Source organism: Osmerus eperlanus, chromosome 1, assembly GCF_963692335.1.
Source record: "Osmerus eperlanus chromosome 1, fOsmEpe2.1, whole genome shotgun sequence".
Taxonomy (NCBI): domain Eukaryota; kingdom Metazoa; phylum Chordata; class Actinopteri; order Osmeriformes; family Osmeridae; genus Osmerus; species Osmerus eperlanus.
Genome location: NC_085018.1, coordinates 23,521,264 through 23,543,954, shown reverse-complemented (window position 1 = coordinate 23,543,954; position 22,691 = coordinate 23,521,264). Strand labels below are relative to the sequence as shown.

Here is a 22,691-nt window from a genome sequence, read left to right as displayed (position 1 = left end):
CAGTACAGTACCAGCTACGTGCAAGGGTTTATTACAGTCGCTGAGCCACACGTCATCTTAACTTTTACGCGTTGTCAGCCTCCTCATCAGTAGCACCATCTTCAGTAAGCTCAGGAATCAAACCTTGATCCTCGCAAAGCAGACGTGACTAGTAAACAAGCCAGGCTAGTTATCTAGCTAGCACGTCACAGCATTGCGAATATGTAGCCGCCAGATGACAGCACTCTACTTCGAAACTGATAATAATATGGCGTTTGATGTGATGGCAAGCAATATAACATACGGTCAATTTCTGAATGACATTGCTTCCCAGCTTGCTTGCGTTCAACCCACCGTGGCCTTGCTAGCAACCAGCTAACGTTAGTTGGTGGGTAGGAGTTGCTATTAGCAGACAGGCTGAACTTGGCTAACGTTAGCCGTCGATCCAACTACATTAAAATGGTAACGAGGTTGCACTAGCTAATAGCAGAGGGAAAATGAAGAGATCTAGAAGTGCTGGTGCATCTTCACCTTTAAATGGAATTGGAAGACACGGTAAGTCAAGCTATATCAAGCTAAAAATACCACCTAGTAGTCTAGCTATAGGCTATAGTAGCTAGACTACTGTAGTATAGCTAGCTAATGTTGTTACTTGCTAGCAGCAGCTCCCCAGCTAGTTGTCGTGCTAATAGACTAGCTTGGTACAGTAGCTACCTAATCTGCGTGGGATGTCAATGTTGCCGTTTACACAAGAGGAATGGGTATTCCACACGGTGAGGCGGAATTTCAAGATGCCTTGACAAGCTAGTACACTGACTGTTCAATAGCCAACTCTCTATATCGATAGACTACAGTAGGACAGACTAAAAATGTAAATCTGCTAGACAAATTGTTTACTGACGGCTAAATGATGTCTGCCTGGTGACGTGGACTCTACGGCAGTTTAATTTAAGTTCCCTGATACACTATTAGATTGACTTTAGGACACAGTTAGGGTGAAGATGAGACTTGGTGAGTAACGTTACTGGGTTGAGAAGTGTAGCTGGTCAGGACAGGAGACAAACTCGATCAAATCAAATGACCAACGGAACTGCAATATTCTGATAGAATAAGAAGCATAATTGTGTCTCAGACGATCTGCTGCTACTTAAAAAAAGTATAACGCGAATGGGGAGAGATTGCTTCACAATCAAGGGGAAAGGTTGAGTATTTCATCACATTCCCTAAATCTTAAGATTGGCTAACCTAATCAGAGTATACAGTGTTAGGTCTATGTGTGCTGCTTGTTGATACGAAAGACTTAACATGATTTGGGAGGATGGAGGGTCATGTTTGGTAGGCAGCCGTGCAGTTTATTAGTCACACCCACTGGCCAGGACATGGTGTAGACATTTACATTTCGTCATTTAGCAGACGCTCTTATCCGTAGACCCGGTAAATTAGTGCCGCTTGCGGCTGTACTGGTTAGCTACTGTCAGGGAGGGAGCCGTTGAACGGTTAGTTGGATGGCGTCTTCACCGGCAGCGCGTGTCTCACGGCAGACGGAGAGTCTCGGAGGAAGAGGAAGGAGGCGGACATCTCGCATGCTCTGAACGTGACTCCCGTGGATGTGGCAGCTCTGAGGAGGATGGCCATCAGCGAAGGAGGTCTACTCTCCGACAACATCCGCTGTCAGGTCTGGCCACGCCTTCTTAACGTGCCCACCCAAAACCTGCCAGAGAAACCAGGTGAGGAGCCCAGATACCTCAGAAACACAGGCCAGAGATGACAAATACAGGACAGAGATTACACACAGGCCAGAGATTACACACAGGCTAGAGATGTGAGGGGCAGTTCTATGGGCGTATGTGAAGCCCTCTGTGACATTCTTGCGTGTAAAAAGGGCTATACAAATACATTTTGATTTGATGATGAGAGATATACAAGAGAATATCTCACATCAATATAAACAAACAGACACGTACATGATACTAAGACGGTAGCATCTTTTGGCCCTCAGAGGTGGTTGAGCGGGAGAATAACAAGGATTACAACCAGGTCCTTCTGGATGTCCAGCGCTCGCTACGAAGGTTCCCTCCAGGTGAGTATCCTAACCCTGAACTCTGACCTTAACCCCAACCCAATCCTAACTCCCAGTAGTTATACAGAGTTGTGCCACTTGATGGAGTCAAGTTCAAAGAATATCAGAACTTTATTGGCCATGTATGTATACACTTACAAGGAATTTGACTCTGGTTTTGGTCTCAATGTACTCACCCAAAAATAGACTTAAGGGTAAGTAAGCTGAGACAATATAATATAACTTAACTTAATATAACTTATAACATGTTGTCGGATACTGGAGTTGTAGGATTGTTAAGCAGTATTTTACCCTACCTTAGAGAAGCCACGCTGCCTTCACATGGTTGCCTCAAACCCCCTGGCATGCAGTAGTAGGGTTAGGGTCAGGGTTGACCTTTGACCCTGTGTGCAGGCATGCCTGATGAACAGCGCGAGGGCCTGCAGGAGGAGCTGATTGACATAATCCTGAGAGTTCTGAAGAGAAACCCACAGCTGCACTACTACCAGGGTTACCACGACATTGTTGTCACCTTCCTATTGGTCCTGGGAGAGCGCCTAGCAACCGCGCTGGTTGAGAAGCTCTCCACTCATCACCTCAGGTACCCTTACACACTACACCCTACTACACAACACCTTACACACTTCCTTGGACACTACTTCCTAGTGCATCGCATGCACACCACTTGCTCTGTTCTACATGCCAGTGTTAACAGTACACATTAGCCTCTGCACTTTGAGCATATTAGCACCACATTCTGCATGCTGTTGACATCCCATATAAATGGGCTACCTTCTGCTGAGACTATAACGATATGCTCTATGCCGGTGCTGATCGGCAGGGACTTCATGGACCCCACGATGGATAACACGAAACATATCCTGAACTACCTGATGCCCATCATCGAGCGGGTCAACCCGGAGGTGCACGATTACATGCAAGAGTAAGTAGCCAGCTCGCCTTACTTTCCCCCAGATTCCAAGGCGATCCAGTCAGATTCTTACGTCTGTGGTAACATAAAAAAATCTGTGGCATAGATCTTAGATTACAATGTTGCCACAGAATGTAGAATCTGTCTGACTTCCATTAGACCTCAGAATCTAACTGTTACCACAATTCTAAGAATGTTACCACAGACCTTGTGCTGTGTTCACACCAAAAGCGAAGCGAATTAACCCTCGTGCTGCCTTCGGGTCACATGACCCAAAGGTTCATAATGAACCATCGTTGTGTTTACCCAATTTTACCCAATACAAAAACAAATTAAAATAATTTTCTTTTAACCTTTGCAATGTGGGGGGTCTGAGACAGCCTAGCTGTTAAAAGAAAATGCTTCACTTTGTCTTTGTATGCAGTAAATCTGTCGCAATACGACGGTGGGTCACAATGACTGATGGGTCAGAATGACCCGAAGATAACACAAGGGTTAAGCAAATTTTCGCTTTGCGTTCATTTGTGTTTATTCGTGCGAATCTCTAACCCTAACCCTGAGATGTTACCCCCCAATTTTCAACTCAAGTGAAAGATGTGAGACGTGAATAGCGAATTTGCGCATGTTTGCATTGACTCTACATGTAATCTCGCCGCATGAAAAATGTGTTTGGTGGGAACGTAGCACTAGAATCAGTTTGACTTCCATTAAACCGCTGGATCAAACTTTTCCAAAAGTCTTTGAATGTTACCACAGACCTTTGACCCTGTGTGAACCTTCCCATAGATCTGTCTTGACTGTATCCGGTATATTGTGTGTCCCAGGGCAGAGGTGGGAACCATCTTCGCCCTGAGCTGGCTGATCACCTGGTTCGGCCACGTCCTGTCAGACTTCAGACACGTTGTGCGGTTGTACGACTTCTTCCTGGCCTGCCACCCCCTCATGCCCATCTACTTTGCTGCTGTGGTGAGTCTGTGCTGCTACGAATCGTGGTGTGTGTGTGTCTTCAAGCACGTCTGTGTCTTACGAAGTGTGTGTGTGTGTGTCTTCCAGATTGTGCTGCACCGCGAGGAGGAAGTGCTGGACTGTGAGTGTGACATGGCGTCTGTCCACCACCTGCTGTCTCAGATTCCCCAGGACCTCCCGTACGAGACGCTCATCAGCCGAGCTGGAGACCTCTTCGTTCAGTTCCCCCCCTCAGAGCTCGCCAGGGAGGCCGCCAGCCAACAGTTAGGCTTCCTCCTCACCCTCTCACACTCCTGGCCTTTACTCTGTCCTCCTTTAGTTCCCTCCCTCCATACATTGCCCCCCCCTCCCCTCCTCCATTGTTCCTAACCTGCCCCCTCCCTTCATTCAACCACCCTCCATACCCCCCTCCATTGCTCCCTAACCTACCTGTCTCACTCTCCAGGACGGCTGCCTCCACCTTTAAAGACTTCGCCCTGGCGTCGGAGCAGCAGCGACCAGACTCGGTGCTACGGCGTCGACGGCGCGAGAAGCAGGCAGCGTTGGAGAGCTCGGGGGCGGGGCCTATGGCAGTGGTCAAGCCCTCTGCCACCAGGCGCTATATCCGATTGGCCGTCATGGGACTGACCGTGGCCCTGGGGGCTGCGGCCATTGCTGTGGTCAACACTGCCCTGGAGTGGGCCCCCAAGTTGGACCTGCATCTCTTCCCCTGACCTCCCTCCCCCCCTCCCCTCGCCTCCTTCCCCCTCACCACCCACCCTAACCTGACTCCAGCAGGCGCTGTAGAGCTCTAACTTTGTGTTGTCTTTAAAGATGGAAGGTGGAGGGAGGCTGGTGGGGGTTCCAGGACTCTGAATGCAGAACGGTTTAGCGCCCACGATGCCATGGTTAAGAGCTAATTCTGTTGACTACCTTGGCAGGGAATGGACTTTGAACTGCCAATTTAAAGAGAGTTAGTGAGCGTATGAAACATATATGTGAGTGTGTTTGCTGTCTGTGTGTGTCTGTGTATGTATGTATGTGTGTGATCATGAGTGCTTGCGGGCGTACGTCTACCTGCTTGAGCATGGGAAGGTTAGGAATGGACAGAGTTGTTTTCTGTTTCAACCAGGATCTCAGAAGCAGTCATTCTCTCTCTCTCTACCTCTCTCGCTCCGTCTCTCTCATCACTCTGCGATCACTGTACTGAGACCAAATACACACCATTAAATGAATCACACTTCCTTATTTCTAGCACTTAATTTCATCATGATTATCCATATATCCTTTTAAGAAGTTATTTATTGATATCTACAACCACTACACTATCAGATGTAAACAACAAAGGGGTTTGTGTGACGTGACTGAAGACAGGTGTCCTCTTCCTGTTTCCTTAGGGATTGAAGTGTGTGCTTCAGAAGTTCAGATATCACCCTTATGTTTGCTCTATAGCCTACCATTAAGGTTTTCCCCCTGGGTCTTGGGGGGGCAGGGGGCGGGAGGCTTGTTTGTGGGAAGTCCCACATGAATTCTCTCTGAAGCACAATTGTAGACTGTCGTTCGAGTATGAAGCTCTATAACAATGTAAGGAAACTTCATTCTTGTCTACGTCCTACGTCCACAGCTGTAATCACTGGATGGCCTGGTCTTCTTGTAGTCCACTTCCTGTTGCCTGACCTGCAGACAGTGATTTGAGGGTCCTGCCACAGAACAACAAACATGGACGTTGTTGAGGCTGAAAGAAAGATACTCTGGTGCCTGCATAGTTTCAAGTCAATAAATATAACAAGTTATTCAGTATTATTTGCTGTAGATGGTGTTTTGTTTTTGCACTGAAATGGGTTTATCTCATTGGTTTTATTATCATTGCACTAAATCTGCCTTTCATGTTAATTTCTGTAAAAAATGTTTAGAAAATGACAAGATGTACAATTATAATAAACGACTTAGGATGGATTCCCTGTGTTCTTTGTGGTGTTTGAATTCTAGGTATAAGGTCATGGGACAAATCTGACTGGTATTGTTAAGGCCATTGCTTTGAGTCACGATTCCTTGGGCGTACAATAACATTGTTTGGTTTACTGGTCTCCGCGCGGGTAGCATCCCAAGGGTCTCCTTAGCCTTGCCTGTTAGGTGGCAGACAGTGACATATGTTGGTAAAACCCCAACGGCTGATGATGCAATACTAACAGTCACGAGAAGCCCCTGAGAAGACGCTGTATTTTGCTTCCGGAATTCCCTGGAGCCGCAAAGACTTGTTTTTTTGTCTGGTTCTGTCCTATACCTACTATAAATCAGTCACTGATTCGTTTTTAATATACATTTAATGTATTTTTTATTTACTTTATTTTATTGACCTTGTTGAACCAATGTAGATAATATTTTATGTTGATAGTGTAGGGCTTTTACAAACAACCAAACTATGATCTATGAACAATGATCAAAAGGGAGAGGGGGAAACTAAACAGTGTACGGTATTATTATTAACCAAATATCACTGTCACTCTTCACTATCACTGAAGAGACTTTCTACCGTCTGGTTCACGTATCGGAAGCTAGATGGTGCTGTAACTGCGGCAATAAACAATTTCCCATGAGAAATACTCTACCTTAAACCACAGCCCCCTTGCAACGCCGTTGTCTCCAGTAGTGTAGCTAGCTAGTAGTAGCTAGTAGAGAGCAGCATGGTGGGTAATGTGCAGGGGAGTCTGTGCTCCATTGCATATCCCGAGTGAAACTACTGGTTTGCGGCCTGCAGAATTACCAAACAGGAACCATATGTGTTGGGTTAGCTTGTTGTTCGAAAGGTGCAACTTGAAATCGCGATGGACAGCCGCTGCGGCGATGACATTCCTGCAGCAAAAAGCAAAACAATGAGGCATGCACTGCCTGAGTTCCCATCTAGCAGTAAAGATGGCGAGCAATCGGCAATTATGGAAAGGCTAGCAGCGTCTGAGAAAACTGCTTCAGAAAAGAAGAGTGGAATAATGTCTTTCAGGAGGCAGTCAAATCCTGACCAATTCCCACGGTTCCATATTCCAAGGAAAAGCAAAGAACAAAAAGGTACTTGCATGTTTTCTGTCTACCAAATAGCAATGTGTTATTTAGCTGGATAGCTAACGTTAGCCGGCTAGCGGTCCTACATAATATTTTGCAATAGGGATGTTTTTTCTACCAAATCATACAGCTAGCCTAGGCGTGAGAAAATGATTTGCTCATTATCTAGTTCATATTGATAATTGCTGTAGTTGACAATGTTGTGTGTAGTTTGCCATCTTGTATCTACATCACTGGGACTGCAGTCAAATTGTCTAGCTAGCTAGTAAATACATAGTAATTAGAGTAGTCTAATTAGTTATCGAACTAAAGATACATTTAAACTAGGCAACATGACAATGTGTTCACACAGGTCAAAGCCAATTTCAGTGTTGGCCAGTCCTACCAGAGCGAGAATGGCTTTCCCGCCAGGGAAAACGGCTTTACCTCTACAGAGACCACTAGGCAAATGCAAACAATGCAAACAGTCTTATTTTGTAGTCGATGACTAGCAGTGTGTATTCGTGTTTAGAGCAGATGTGCTGAGTGCTGTAAGCTGTGAAGCGCATTGTAGTGGGGGTTGATAGAGAAATGAAACTGAGGTGACGAGGTTGACTTCCTGTTCCCAAAATCTGTGTTATTACCTCACCAGATTGCACCTCAGCCTGAATGTCTGTGGCCAGTGTATGTTTCAAGTAGTCAGCATTTTTGTCATGTCACACACCAGTTTCCAAAACTTGAGAAAATGTAGAAAAACAACTCGTAACACCCTCAAATCAAACAATGTAAAAAGACCAAACTTAACACTCGTCAACGATATTCTGTACTTGATCAAATATTCTCTACTTGTTTCTTCTTCTTATCAGCGTTGTTCCAGTGTGTGTCCTCAGAGTCCAGGGAATTCGAGGACATTATGAATATCCTCTCCTCCAACTATCTGGAGACTGCATCCAAGGGGATGTTTATATACACTAAGCCAAGGCTGGTCCACAGTGAGCAGCTGGAGAAAGATGTAGGTGTTGACCTTAATTACACCTTAATAGGTCTGCTTTGAACACAGATCACGACCAAATTTTTTTTTTTTGTGCGGTCTGTGTTAGGATTATGTAGGTTTTTAAAAGTTCCTTGTGATTGAGTGTGATTCACATGTCATACTTTGGATTGTCAGTTTGTAGAGAGAAGGAAAGAGCTTAAACTGGATGGGAGGACCGAGAAAGAGCTCGAGGAGACATATTGCTTTATGTTATGTGACGCTGGGAAGGTGAGTGTGTGATATGTTAGTAGGCTACCTTAAGAAAATCGGTCAGTTCTGCACAATGTCGTATTTTTTAATAGTATATCTGTGGATCTATATGAAATAGTTATGATGTGTTACTCTTAAGATACTCTTGGCCATCACATTTCCAATCTAGCCTGTGTCAAGATTCCATGTTCTTTTGCATTGTTTGAAAGAGTATTTAGACAACATGGCTCCGCTGCTTTAGCTACGCGTAGCATTTTCAAAGCTGTGTGCTGGTAAACCTGTTTGTTCATCGAGATAGTTAGGCTTGTTGCGGTGGTTTTAATTTCCTGTCTTAAGATGTTCTTTCTCAAAACACAGCACGCCACATATTTATAGTTCTTAATTGTTCCTCCCTCACATCCTGTCTGATGTGTCTGTCTGAAGTGAAGTGCAGGTGACAGGTTGTGACTGTGTTGTGTCCCTTGTGTTCAGCTCTCCTGGATCTGTGAGAAGGGCCTGTTTGTGGGACAAAGCTGGATCACAGCTCTGGGAAACCCAAGCAAAGGTCAGTGTTACGAGAGTGTCTCAAGGCCAGGCTCTCATTGTAAATAAGTAAGCCAGACATCTTTAAAAGGACACTACCTCCTTCAGCCACTACTGTTTTATATAGGACACCGGGTTTAAATCCTACACTAGTCTGTAACTAATTTGTACACTGCAAAATTGTCTGGAACTTAAGATATGTAATAATGTTTGGAACAACATGTTTCCCCTCCCCCCCCCCCAGGTGTTTATTTGTCTAAATACTCAGATCTTTTACAAATTAACACTTTCAATCCTGGAGTGACTGGGGAGGTCATCATATTCAAGGTCATGAAGGTAAAAACTGCTCGACCATCATTTCAACCATTAAGCTCTTTTATAGATAGATAGGTACTTTGTTCATTGCAGTGTGGAAATTGTGGCATTAACACAATCAGTTCATCAAGGGTCATGTGAAGGCCACACGGCTCTTCAGCTATACCGTTGCCTGCTGTGCACCCATTTTATTTTGACTGTTCAATGTCATTTTGTTTTATTTTCACTGTTTTCAATATTATTTTGTTTTCTGTCCCAGGGTAAGGTAAAAAGCATCTATGAAAACATGGCTAAAAACCTTCTTGACCCTACACCCAAGTTCGACAGCCATTTTTCCAAGAACTCCAGCAAAGTAACATCTCTGACGTCGTACAGAGCGTACGAGCTCACCCAGGTAAACAACTCTTCTTATTTAGGGGGGCGTCGACAGATCCAAGGAGATCAGCCATGAGAGGCATCTACAGATGTTAATTGCGAGCACAATATGACATCGTTGTCGCTTGTCTTACCGCAGATCCGTTGTGTTTTCTCCCACAGCAATTCTTCTATGAGTATGACTTTGATGAGCCGAGGGACAGACCCAGACAGGTGTGTCCCTTTGCGGTTGTCTCCTTCCAGTTCAAAGCCAAAGACACTCCTCTTCAGACCAAGCCTATGACCACTTTAAGGTAAGGTACAAAGGTAGAACTATATAACCATTTGTCTCATATCGACTCACAATCCGCTACTGTACGCCGATACTATATGCACAAGTTTACATTTACATTTATTCATTTAGCAGACATTTTTATCCAAAGCGACTTTCAAGAGAGAGCTTTTTTAAGCATACATTGTGAAAAACCAAATAAGTGCCAAAGGCAAGAACCATAAGAGCATGTAGTTAAACAAGTTACAACTTAACAACATAAACGTAAGAAGTGCAAGTTGAGATCTCTGGATAGGAGAGGTGTAGAGGGCAGGGCAGTGTTTCCCATGTAGAGACAGAAATGACATGCCGTCGTGTAAATAAGATTGATAACATAAGGCCATTTAGTTTGTTTAATAAAAGAGCAAGCTATAGACCTGTTTTATAGGAAAGGTAACCTTAAATTACTTATTTTGTGATCTGGGGGTGCCGTTGGGGGGGGCGGGGCGCCCCCCTAATATAATGGTAGGGGAAACACTTCAGGGTATCTCTATCCAGCCTTCTCAGATCTACTTAAAGGCAAACGGCTGCATTGAAATGGTGCACATCTTTCTCAAAACTTGTGTCTTAATTCTGTTTCACTCAACCTTTAAAATGTCTTCTGTCAAAATGTTTTCCAGGTCTAACAGCCAATCGTCGGAAGGGACTAAAGGTATGTTCCTGTTCTTATTAACCTATGTCCTTTTACTTGCCAGACCCTGCCATCTGTTCTGTCAATAGCTATTGAAACAGTTAGACACACAGTTTTTGTCATCTCCAAAAACACACTTTCTCTATCAAATAATAAGGGAATAGAAACGGCAGCGTTTTAATGATGGAGTATATTTGACTAGAAAAATGTGTATATTTTCCTGTCGCTATTGGTTACCTAACGTGGTTGTCCTGTGTGTGTTCCATAGAGAGGAGTAGCTATGTGGTGTGGAGCGGAGAGCTTGTGAATGGAGACACAACCCTCTACCAAGTGTGCCTGCGCTCCTTCTCCCCTCCCTTCCTCCCGTTCAAACTGTAAGTCTCTCTCTTCATAGACTAGTTAATTATCATTGATCTCACAGTGCTCTGATCATAGACTTGACATTCATAGTAAGGGGCCTGCTGACGAGTATTGTTGTGGTTCAGTAATGATCAAGAAGACTTGCAGTGATCGTTGGAAGTGATTCAGTAATGATCAAGAAGACTTGCAGTGATCGTTGGAAGTGATTCAGTAATGATCAAGAAGACTTGCAGTACTATGATCGTTGGAAGTGATTCACTAATGATCAAGAAGACTTGCAGTGATCGTTGGAAGTGATTCAGTAATGATCAAGAAGACTTGCAGTACTATGATCGTTGGAAGTGATTCACTAATGATCAAGAAGACTTGCAGTGATCGTTGGAAGTGATTCAGTAATGATCAAGAAGACTTGCAGTACTATGATCGTTGGAAGTGATTCACTAATGATCAAGAAGACTTGCAGTGATCGTTGGAAGTGATTCAGTAATGATCAAGAAGACTTGCAGTACTATGATCGTTGGAAGTGATTCAGTAATGATCAAGAAGACTTGCAGTACTATGATCGTTGGAAGTTTATTCATTCCTGGAGGCTCAACAAACGTGTGATGTTGCTTGTCTGCCAAGTGGCAGCCTTACACAAACCTGTGCAAACAAAGATCAATCAGATGGATTCTCCATCTGAGTTAAATTACAAAGACATTGATTAACAACCAACCTACCAACTGGTTCCATTTAATTATGAAGACTGCATTACTTTGAACATTGCAAGGTGTAATGTCAGAGGTGAACCTCCCTCTTAAGGTCTATTTAACCTACATGCTACCTAGAGAGTGACTTCAGAGAAGGATTCAACATTCTCCCTCAGGAACTCCATGATCTGTTAAATAATCCTTGATAAACCTTTATTTTAGAAAACTTGTTGGATTTGGTTCATTTACATTTAGTCATTTAGCAGCCGCTCTTATCCAGAGCGACTTACAGTAAGTACAGGGACATTCCCCCGAGGCAAGTAGGGTGAAGTGCCTTGCCCAAGGACACAACGTCTTTTGGCACGTCCGGGAATCGAACCAACAACCTTCTTATTAATAGCCCGACTCCCTAACCGCTCAGCCATCTGACCCCCCGGTTCATGATAATAATAATGGTGACTTGGTGTCTGTCAGGCCAGAGAAGCTGCAGGTGGGGAAGGCCATGAGTCTGGAGCGTGTGAGTCAGCTGATCCCCTCGGCGCTCTTCTCCAGGAACCTCTACGCAGGCAGCCACGAAGGTGAGGCCATTCCTACCACTGTCCTCTCTGTTATCGCTATCAGGTGTTTTGTTTGAGGTGTTATTTACTGAAATCTGACAGACTGACCTCATCTCTCTTTACCTTTAGCAGAAAAGGAGTTAGGTCAAGAGGGGGTGAAGGATTTAGGTGAATGTTTGTTTGACCTAAGGGGTTAGGAAGGGAGGGAAATCCAGAGACACGAAGTCTGTGTGACTTAAGAGTTACGATTTTTTGGAAATGTGTTAAAGACCAGATGCTAGATAACTTTTTTTCTGTTAAGACATCCACTGTGGAGAAGAGTGTGTTCAGTGTTTATAATAATTGATTGTTGTTTAGAGTGACCAGATGCTGCGAGTCTTTATAAGACATGATATGTTGTGGGATCCTGATCACTCAGCTGAACAACATTTGTGTTACGTGTCCTCTAGTAGATCTAGTAGAGAGCAGGTCACAGAGTGCTCTGTCAAGTACCTTTTTATATTGAATTAATAATTTGTATTAATCCGACATTCTGACTTCGAGTATACAGTGTCTTCAGAATTCTGTCAGTACAAGCTCATCTGTGGTATCAATGTACCTCAGTTTGTGTTACAGTGTTGAAGAACAATACATACGGCAGTCTGTTGGAGGTGGTGGAGAAGAACAAGTCGAGAGGAAGCCTAGCCAAATTGTTGCACAGCCTGGAAACCAAGAAAGTGGTAAAATAAGATAAGATAATCCTTTAATAGTCCCACAGTGGGGAAATTTGCAGGATTACAGCAGCGTAGAGATAGGGCAAACTTTACAAACAAGAGTAAAAACAACATAGTACAAAAACAACAATGTAGCTAAATAAGTAATAATACAGTAGTAAAAGAGTAGGAGTAGGTAAGTAAGTACAATGCAGATCCGCAGTAACTAAATATAATATATATCAGACAAATCTGGTATATACAGACATATACAGGCAGAATAGTTGAAATACAGGTAGTGTTTAGCTAGTGGCATAAAAACTTGATGGAATAATTGACTTCAATGAATATTTACAAGCTAGGCTAAGCCTGTCCAGTAGCTATACTGATGTAGTCTGCAAATGATATATCTGTAGTCCACAAGCTATGCTAACCTTGCTATACTAATGTAGTCCCCAGCTTGCTAGCTTTGCCCAATAGCTATGCTAACCTAGCTATGCTAACCTAGCTATGCTAACCTAGCAATGCTAACCTAGCACACAAGCTAGGCCAGCTTCTTCCATATGGCAAGCTATGCTAACAGTGTCCTCTTTACTGCGCAGGTTCTTGTCAACACTTTGCCTGATCGAGGATTGCTATTCCTGGTCTCCTCAGTGCAAATGGCCAAGCCTTCAGGTAGGTGGAAGTTTAAGCGTAATCACCCCAAAATCAAACATTGTATGATGTCTATTGTCTTCAAATAAGTGAACGTGGTTGGTTTTGTTCCAGAAAGAGGAGATGGGTGGAATAGATGCCTCCACGCTCTGTTCATCTACCAGGACTGCAGGGATGTCTCGAAACATTGTAAGCACACCAACTGCCACAACAACCAACCACTTCAGTCTTTTAAAAAAAAAATGTTTTTAAGTGGTAAACATTTTTTTATACTTCAACTCCTTTCCTCCAGTTTCAAAATGCCCGGCTTCCCAGAAACCTTCGCCCTCGCCATCAAGGCCAGCGGTGATGCCCCATCTGAACACCTTCGTCCCAGCGCTGCACCACTCGCTGGCCAAGGTGCGCTGCAACCCCCCATCTGACCTCTCGTCAGGGGTGGAGCTTCAGGCTCGAGAGTACCTCAGTGGCTGCAAAGAGGGCAAGGTCAGTTGGAACATTCTAGAGGGAAACATAGAATACCGTTGGTCTTTTCCAGTCAATTTTATGTACAAAATAAAAACCCCAGATACAATGTCAACAACACAACACTACACAGTGGAACAAATAAGCGAATATGGCAGGAACCATATCGCAGTGTCAAATTGTCCTTCCATTTTCTACGATAGAGCCGACAAAGAATAAGAAATCGCTAACTGTCAGACCGCTCCTTCCTAGGTGCGCCAGTACCCGGTAACAGAGTACGACTCCAAACTGGACGAGCGAGGGAAGCTGTTCCCTGCTCCCAAACACCACAGGCTGAACATGGAGGGCTACCTGCGCTCCTATGTGTACAGCCCAGCCATGTACCTGCTCGCAGTGGCCAAGGCCCAAGAGATGGTGGAGGCCTTTGGTTGTCTGCCTGACGACAGCCCCAACTCTGACAAGGACGATTCTGATAGGCTCGTCGCCGAACTGACGGCCAGTGGAGTGCAGGACATGGCGCACAACAATCCTCAAAAGGTAGGAGACACACCTGACCACGGGACGGTGGTCAAGAGGTTATGACGAGAGGGAGAATTTTAAAAAATGCAAGGGATTGTCGCATGTAAAAAATGTGTTAACAAATTGTGTCGGCAGACTGGGCTCAGTCAGAAGTGTCAGAATCCACCATTCACCATGTTTATTTGCCTTAAGATTCAATAACCTCCTCATGAGGAGAGAGAGTTAGAGGTGTGGCCTTCATTGTCGTCTTGACTTGCACTGTCAGAGCAGCACAGCGCTTATGGTTTTTGTGAATTAAACTGCCTTACAATGCCTCTGGGGTGTCCCTTACTGATGCAGTCTGCACTACAGAATCGTCGAGAGCAGGGGTGTGGGTTTGTTTTCAAATGTGGGCGGGGCATCTTTTTAATATGAAGAAACATACATTTACATTTTAGTCATTTAGCAGACGCTCTTATCCAGAGCGACTTACAGTAAGTACAGGGACATTCCCCCCGAAGCAAGTAGGGTGAAGTGCCTTGCCCAAGGACACAACGTCAATTGACACGGCCGGGAATCGAACTGGCAACCTTCAGATTACTAGCCCGACTCCCTCACCGCTCAGCCATCTGACTCCATACGCCCCGGGGCTAGAGCATGAATCAGCACAGCATGGGGTGGGGGGGCTCTGCTCCACTCTTAGAATGCAGGTCCAGTTCCCATGAGCTGTGGTCTCTCAGGTCCAGGAGCTGATCAACCTGGTGCTGAGGTGCAAGCGGAGCACGGAGGAGGAGAGCCGGGGGAGCAGGGAGGCAGACAGGACGGGGAGGAGGAGCTCTGAGGAGCGGGACACAGCCGAGAGGACACTCAAACACCTGAGGAGGGCTTCCCTGGAGAGAGAAGGTGCTCACAGAGCAGGTAAATGTGCACACACACGCGTTTTATTTACCTATCCATGAGGGATTCATGTCCCATTAAATATCCAGTTAACCTTAACACTAGCACCTAACCTTAAAACTATTCCTAACTCCTAACCCTTACAGTAATGTAATTCTAACACCAATGCTAAACTCTAAACTCCCATAGAAACAACTACTAACTTTTACAAGGGTAGTAAACAAGGCCAGAAACACACACACCCACAAAAAATCAGCCTGACAGTAGAGGGAAATGTGACTTAGTGAAAGTGTACATCTGTTGACGTTGCCCCCATCCCCCCCCCCCCCCCCCGCCCCACAGCGGAGGGAGGTCAGAGCCCCCCCCCGCTGGCTGGCGGCGTGGGTCTGAAGGATGTGGACCTGAGGAGAGATGGCTCTGCTGGCGCCGTCAAGCTCCTCGCCATGCTCGCCGACCTCAAGAACGCTGCCATGGGAACCAGCACCAGCGGGCCCTCGGAAGGGGCGGAGCCTACGGAAGCGTCGCTGTTTGACAGCATAGCCAGGCTGGGCCTGCCCACCAACTGTGACATCGACCTGCGCAAGCGGACACCAGCGGAGGAGCAGCAGGAGAAGAAGGACTTCCTGGAGGTAGTCAGGCCTCCAGTCACACCTGAGTTGGACACTGCCTTTGCCTCTTAGATTAATCAAATGGATTCATAATTTTCTTTTATTTAAATTTTTTTATTTTTTCAAACTTTAAATTGGTGAAAATCATCAAAAAACTAAATACACATTCATGTTTACAGTTTTATTAGAAGGCAAATGATGCGTTTAGACTTATGCGCCAAACCCAGAGTTAAGTTCCTTCACCTTCAGCCCCTGATGTAAGGCGAGGCGAGGGCGACCAGGCTAGATGGTGGAGCGCCGTGTCACTGAGGTGTGCTGTGTGTTTGCAGGAGCAGGCAGCAGGCAGCATGAGCAGCCTGGAGGGCTTCAGCCCCAGCTCTCACAGCGAGCTGTCCAGACGGCCCGGCGGCCTGGGAGGAGACGAGGACGGGTTCGAGATCCCCTGGGTCCTCATCCCCATCACAGGTTCTGTTCCTCTCCCTGTCTCCCTCACACAGGCACAACAGCCCATACACACACACCCACACACACGCACATACATATACACACAAATCTATATAAACACACATACACATCTACACGCACACATACTGAGTTTTAATCCATCCCGCCCCCCCCCCCCCCCCACCTCCTCCTTTTTTTCCAGGTCTGACGAGTGAGAAATACTGCCAGAGGGAGAAGGACAACCCTCAGGACCCTCGCTTCTTCCAGGTTCCTATAGCAACTGCCGCCCTCCAGACCAGCTCCCCCCCCCCCCCCAGGGCAGCCCCTGGCAGCCCAGAGCCTGAGGACCAATTAAACCAGCCCACGGGGGAATCCTATTTCACAGGCGCACAGAGCACACACTCAGGTGATTAGCTAGGTCTAGGCCGGTCCAAAAGAGCCTCAGTAAACTGAACGAATTTCAGAAAAATGATCTCTGTTTTGTTCCCGTCACTAGGTCACAGAGAAGAGACAGACTTGCAGGAACTGGAGGAGAGACTGGAGGAGAGACTGGAGGAGAGACTGGAGAAGAGACTGGAGGAGAGACTGGAGGAGAGATGGGTGGATAAACAGATGGAGAAAAAAGAGGACAGAAGGGAGGAGCCCCAGGAGGAGAGACTAAATACCCTGGAGGTGGAGAATCAGGAGCCCCGCCCAGCCCCTCACCCCCCCCTGGCCTCTGACAGCCTCTCACAGTCTCAGAGGAACAGGAAGAGGAGCGGGGATGGGACGGATGGAAGGACCAGGAAGCAGCGGAGACATTCTGGCCTTGTGCAGGCCCAGCCTGAGGAAGAGAAGGAGGAGGGGGAGGTGTGGATGGAGGAGGAGGAGGAGATAAAAACAAAAGACGAGAGGCCTCCTGCCCCCTCTTCCTCCAGCCCTTCTCAGCTTCCTGTTCCTGCTGGTCCCCTAGGCGGCTTGGACATCATCTTAGAGGAGCAGCGTGGCTGTTTCTCCTCTGAGGTACAGCACCTCCTGCAGGCCGAGAACATACACTACAGCCCCTCTCACTCCCCGCCCGGCACGCAGCACTCGCCAGCCATGCTCCCGCTCAGACCCCTCTCAGAGTACATCTCTTTCTACAACGACCCACTGCCCCTGCACAACTACATCAGCTCCCTGAAGGAGGGCCTCGGCCTCATCCTGGACGCTCACAAGGTTCTAGAGTCCCACAGGGCTCTCGTCCTAGGCCCAGGGCAGCAGACTTGGCCTTGCGCTGACAATATTACCGCCAACACTCACACTACTATTCACTGTTCTAGCACTGCCCTCAACAGCGAATCTGTCCCTGGCCCTGACCCTGCCCTGACCCCTGACCCCTCTCCGGGCCCCTCCCGTGCCCTGACCCCTCTCCCTGACCCCTCCCCAGGCCCCTCCCCACACACCCCTGTCCCATCATGGCCCCTTCCACCTCAGTTCAGCCCCAGTGTAGCTCACCCTCCCCAGGCACCTCGTGGCCCCTCGCCTTCCCAGGCCATCGACTCTCCTGGCGGCCCCAGAAGAGTCTGTCCAGAGTCTGTCCCCCAGGCAGACTCTAAGGAGAACCTGGATGGGGTACCGATGTGCTACAGTCCGGGCTCTGTGGGGTCCGGAGAGGACAGCCCTGCTATCCCAGGGCTGGGGGGACCTTGTCCGGGCGTGGGGACCCTCCCAGTGTTGGACTCTGACCCAGCCCCTGGGCCTGAACCCGGGCCTGGGCTGGCCTCCATCAGTACCCTGATCAGCCAGCTGAAGCCAGAGGTGTTCAGTAACCTGGTGGAGATCATCAAGGACGTGCAAAAGAACTCAGTCCAGTTCTACATCCACACTGTGGAGGAGGAGAACCAGGTCTACGACGACATCAAGGTAACTACGCACGTCCTTACACACTCTTATCGAAATAAAAAGTTTTGTTTTTTGGACGGAGCCTAAGCACAGCAGCCCTCTGCACGCCAGCTGACCCACCAGCTGAGGAACACTGCTCTAAATACCCCATGTCCCCTAGGGGTGGAAATCTGTTGGTACCTCATGATTCGATTCTTGGGGTCACAATTCGCTTAAAAATCGAATCACGATTTTCCTGAGATAAAAAAATAATAATGTGTGTATATATATCTATATATATATATATATATATATATATATAGATATATAAAAAAAAAAAAAAAAAAAAAAAAAATCTCTTCACATACATTTGTGAATCGATCTGAATCGCTAGCGGACTGAATCGCGATTCAAATGTGAATCGATTCCCCCCCCACCCCTAATGTCCCCGCTGTACGCTCCGTGTGTGTTGTGTCCCGGCTCCAGGAGTACCTGCAGAGGCTGGGGAACCTGGAGCTGAGCCCTGTCAGCTTCCTGGGCAGAGAGAGCAGCATGGACAAGCTGCTGGTCATCATCCAGAACAAAGACATCGCTGCTCACATCCACAAGGTGCACACGCACACACACACACACATCATCACACACAGACACATCATCACACACACACACATCATCACACACACACACATCACACACCTTTGTCTAGGACATCACTATGTTACTGGTTTCAATGTGCAAATGGATGGCAGTCATGGTAGACTGGCTACATTGTGAATAATTAACTGTTTATAAAATGGTTCGCGCAGTTTTATATCGTTTTGATGATCTTTGCTGGACTTGGAACTCCAGTGTTGTTGGAAGTGTGTTTTGAATAGTTGCCTCCTGTGCGTGTGTGTGGTCATGTATGTTTGTGTGGTGATGTGTGTGGTCAGATCCCAGCCCTGGTGTCTCTGAAGCGTCTCTCCTCTGTGGTCTTCTCCGGGGTGGACAGTCTGGACGACATCAGGAACCACACCTCCAACGAGCTGTTCGTCTCCGGAGGGTTCATCGTCTCTGACGAGTTTGTCCTCAACCCAGACTTTATCACACATGGTGGGTCACACACACACACATTAGTGGACATAGAATGTCTACTATGAGAAACATTTTTACGTTGATGACGATGATGTTTAAGTTGTTCTTGTTGACGTTTTTAATGTTGGTCTTGTGGATGACGATGATGTTGTTCTTGATGATGTTGTTCTTGATGATGTTGTTCCTGTTGTTTGTGCAGAGCGTTTGCGCGCCCTGCTGATGTTCCTGGAGCAGCAGAGCTCTGCAGAGAGCATGTGGAGGTGGAAGGTCCACTGTAAGACCCAGAAAAAGCTGAAGGAGCAGGCCAGGTCAGAGCTGGGTGCCCCGGACCACACACATTCCATAGTACACACTACACGCACACACACATTCCATACTGCACACACACACACATTCCATACTGCACACACACACACGTTCCATAGTACACACTACACGCACACACACATTCCATACTGCACACACACACACATTCCATACTGCACACACACACACGTTCCATAGTACACACTACACGCACACACACATTCCATACTGCACACACACACACATTCCATAGTACACACTACACGCACACACACATTCCATACTGCACACACACACACATTCCATAGTACACACTACACGCACACACACATTCCATACTGCACACACACACACATTCCATAGTACACACTACACGCGCACACACACATTCCATACTGCACACACACACACATTCCATAGTACACACTACACGCACACACACATTCCATACTGCACACACACACACATTCCATAGTACACACTACACGCACACACACATTCCATACTGCACACACACACACATTCCATAGTACACACTACACGCACACACACATTCCATACTGCACACACACACACATTCCATAGTACACACTACACGCACACACACATTCCATACTGCACACACACACACATTCCATACTACACACCACACACACAATACATGCTACACACTCCAGCCCCACTAACTTAGTGTTGACATTTACAACATTAAAGACATTCAAGTGTTTAAGGATTTGCTGCCTGTCTCTTTGTGCGGTCCGTTCAGGTTTAAGAAGGACGCCAGGAACATCCTGAACATTCTGAACACCTACCAGCAGAAGCAGGTGGTGGAGTTCCTGTCGTACCACGAGTGTGACCTGTCCTCCCGCCAGGCCCCAGACCTGGCCTGTCTCATCAGGCTGCAGGCCCAGCACGTCCAGCACCGCCACCTCATCTTCCTCACAGGTACACACACACACGCATGCATGACACACACACACACATGCATTACACACACACACACACACACACACACACATGCATTACACGCACACACACACACACACACATGCATTACACACGCACACACACACACATGCATTACACACACACACACACACATGCATTACACGCACACACACACACATGCATTACACACGCACACACGCACACACACATGCATTACACGCACACACACACACACACACACACATGCATTACACACGCACACACGCACACACACATGCATTACACACACACACACACACACGCATTACACACACACACGCACACACACACACACACATGCATTACACACACACACACACATGCATTACACGCACACACACACACATGCATTACACACACTTTGTATTTCCAGCTTTAACCCATGCTCCTGCCCTCTCGTCCCCCAGAGCGACGGTTTGAGATGTTCCCCAATTACTCAAGCAGCGGCATCGTCATCGCGAACATCGATGACATCATGCACAACTTTCACGATCTAGTCGGTCTCCATGACGTTGGGAACAAGCAGCCTATCGCAGACATCAATGCATCGGTCCAAGGTCAGTCCGGATTGGTTGAAAACATTGCCTTTGAGGCCAACTGATATCTCCATGCAAGCCGTAATGAATCTTTCACGTAGATTCAAATCCAGTATTCCTCCCTCCCCCTTCCTCTTTCCCGTCTCTCCCAGACCCAGAGATAAAGTGTGCATCTGTGTGTCAGGACATGGCCCCCCTGTGCTCAGTGGAACACTCCCCTGTGACAGAGCTGACCTTGCCCTACCCAGACCACCACCTCCCCCTAGCCCCCCAGGCCCCAGACTTCCACCGGGCCCTGAGAGACCAGCTGGTCCCAGACACAGAGACCCCGGCCTCCTCCTCCCTGCCCTCCACCTCCTCGGACGGGGCCCCCACGGAGCCGGACTTCGAGGCCCTACGGCAGGCCATCTCCCAGTTCAAGGCGGAGAGGATGGCCCGTGCCCTGGCCGGCCAGGGCCCCCAGCCAGCGGAGGATGAGTCCTCAGGGAGCTTCCACATCAACCCCCACCAGAGCTTTCTGTCCGGGGAGCAACCTGGCTCCCTGGACAAGCTGGACCCGGCCCACCAGGCTGTGTCCTCCACCCTGGCCTCCATCCACGGCAGGCTGCGAGGGCGAGCGGGGGCCGAGACGATCAGCGACAGCGACATGTCCCTGTGCGGCTCCCAGGACAGCTCGGTCTTCCTGGGCCTCCATACCCCCAGGGCCTCCCCTGCTGCCCCCAGGGCCTCCCCCGCCATCGACGGACCGGAGGGGCTCTGTGAGGAGGACGCGCCTAGCAACAAAGACATGGACATGCCAGACACGCCTCAAAGCCCTGAGCAGAGCATCAGCACTGGTAACCCCGCCCCCGCAGGCCCCGCCCCCACAGCGCCCGGCGCAGGGCTCCAGCAGGGGACCAGGCCAGGGGAGAAAGGGGAGGATGCACCCCTGCCCCCGAGGTTCCACAGCCTGGGCGGTATGCTGCCCTCTCCCACCCCCAGAGCTCTGTACCCTGGTCTGGAGGGGCCGTCACTAGCCCTGAGCAGACTGACCATGCAGCAGAGTGGCTTGCTGCCCCCTCGACTGGTCAACAACATCTTCAACAGCCAGCCTCTCCCATTTCCAGGCCCTGGCCCCATGATCAGGGGCCTGTTGCCCACCAACCTGCCCCTGGGCTGGCCTGGGCTGGGGCAGGCAGGGTCTGTCTGGGGTTTCCAGCCAAGGGGACTCAGTCAGCCATACTCCCAGGGCCTCATGAGGAACTTTAATGCCCAAACGAACCACTTTCGGCCTCACAGAGGGGGCTTCAACGGCCTGTGAGGATGCTGGAGGAACAATTTCCGTCCTCGAAGTAGTTCCTCCACAGCCCTCCAAAGGGCTGTTACCTGGATCTGACGAAGGGCATTTCTAGGGGATGAAGGGAAGCGATTGCCTGTCATTGGAGCAACGCACTTGACACTTGTCTTATTTGAGATGTTGTTAGGACCTTGTGTTTCTTACCTCAAAGTTGCTTTTGTTTGTACATCCGGTTCCTTGTTTTTGTAAAAACTACAGCCACGTGGTGTTGTAAACCGCTGGTTCTAAATTATTTAATTTTTATATACTTGATTTTTTCATTGTTGAAATTAAAACTTGCGTGAAAGTCTACAGCTGTGGTTTCCAGGACCTGACACACAGCTCCACCCAGGAGAATAACAGGGGAGCTGTGACACATCATCAATGCATCACAATATCATGTTCACTGACTGATTTACCCAGT

General features: G+C 47.7%; 2 protein-coding genes across 3 annotated transcripts; both read left to right on the top strand.

Moving 5' to 3' along the window:
* The first annotated feature begins 92 nt into the window (after positions 1–92).
* Positions 93–5,871, top strand: tbc1d20 (TBC1 domain family, member 20). The gene is made up of 8 exons (XM_062471133.1): positions 93–534; positions 1,521–1,706; positions 1,979–2,059; positions 2,453–2,639; positions 2,880–2,981; positions 3,794–3,935; positions 4,023–4,198; positions 4,381–5,871. The coding sequence occupies exons 1-8, from the start codon at positions 477–479 to the stop codon at positions 4,646–4,648; spliced, it is 1,200 nt and encodes a 399-aa protein (XP_062327117.1). The 5' UTR covers positions 93–476; the 3' UTR covers positions 4,649–5,871.
* Positions 5,872–6,550: 679 nt separating this feature from the next.
* Positions 6,551–22,577, top strand: tasora (transcription activation suppressor a). 2 transcript variants are annotated; one of them, XM_062471122.1, is made up of 26 exons: positions 6,551–6,977; positions 7,817–7,962; positions 8,119–8,211; positions 8,665–8,737; positions 8,960–9,051; positions 9,290–9,424; positions 9,568–9,698; positions 10,336–10,367; positions 10,615–10,720; positions 11,870–11,973; positions 12,568–12,671; positions 13,247–13,319; positions 13,413–13,487; positions 13,591–13,781; positions 14,013–14,297; positions 14,999–15,176; positions 15,498–15,784; positions 16,093–16,228; positions 16,410–16,613; positions 16,704–18,091; positions 18,536–18,658; positions 18,982–19,141; positions 19,323–19,431; positions 20,196–20,374; positions 20,824–20,973; positions 21,105–22,577. In XM_062471122.1, exons 1-26 carry the CDS (start codon positions 6,740–6,742, stop codon positions 22,250–22,252), a joined length of 5,940 nt encoding a protein of 1,979 aa, XP_062327106.1. In that variant the 5' UTR covers positions 6,551–6,739; the 3' UTR covers positions 22,253–22,577. The 2 variants fall into 2 exon arrangements, with proteins under 2 accessions (XP_062327106.1, XP_062327099.1); XM_062471115.1 differs by having other exon boundaries at positions 12,556–12,671.
* Positions 22,578–22,691: the final 114 nt, after the last annotated feature.

What these genes read in the sequence shown, in the direction of transcription:
- tbc1d20 (XM_062471133.1), top strand. Translation starts at nt 477, where the DNA reads ATGAAGAGATCTAGAAGTGCTGGTGCATCTTCACCTTTAAATGGAATT. An exon ending in CTCTCCACTCATCACCTCAG is followed by an intron (nt 2,640 to 2,879) that starts GTACCCTTACAC and finishes GCTGATCGGCAG; the next exon opens with GGACTTCATGGACCCCACGA. An exon ending in AGGGAGGCCGCCAGCCAACA is followed by an intron (nt 4,199 to 4,380) that starts GTTAGGCTTCCT and finishes CTCACTCTCCAG; the next exon opens with GACGGCTGCCTCCACCTTTA.
- tasora (XM_062471115.1), top strand. Translation starts at nt 6,740, where the DNA reads ATGGACAGCCGCTGCGGCGATGACATTCCTGCAGCAAAAAGCAAAACA. An exon ending in TCATATTCAAGGTCATGAAG is followed by an intron (nt 9,052 to 9,289) that starts GTAAAAACTGCT and finishes TTTCTGTCCCAG; the next exon opens with GGTAAGGTAAAAAGCATCTA. An exon ending in CGCACAGAGCACACACTCAG is followed by an intron (nt 16,614 to 16,703) that starts GTGATTAGCTAG and finishes TCCCGTCACTAG; the next exon opens with GTCACAGAGAAGAGACAGAC.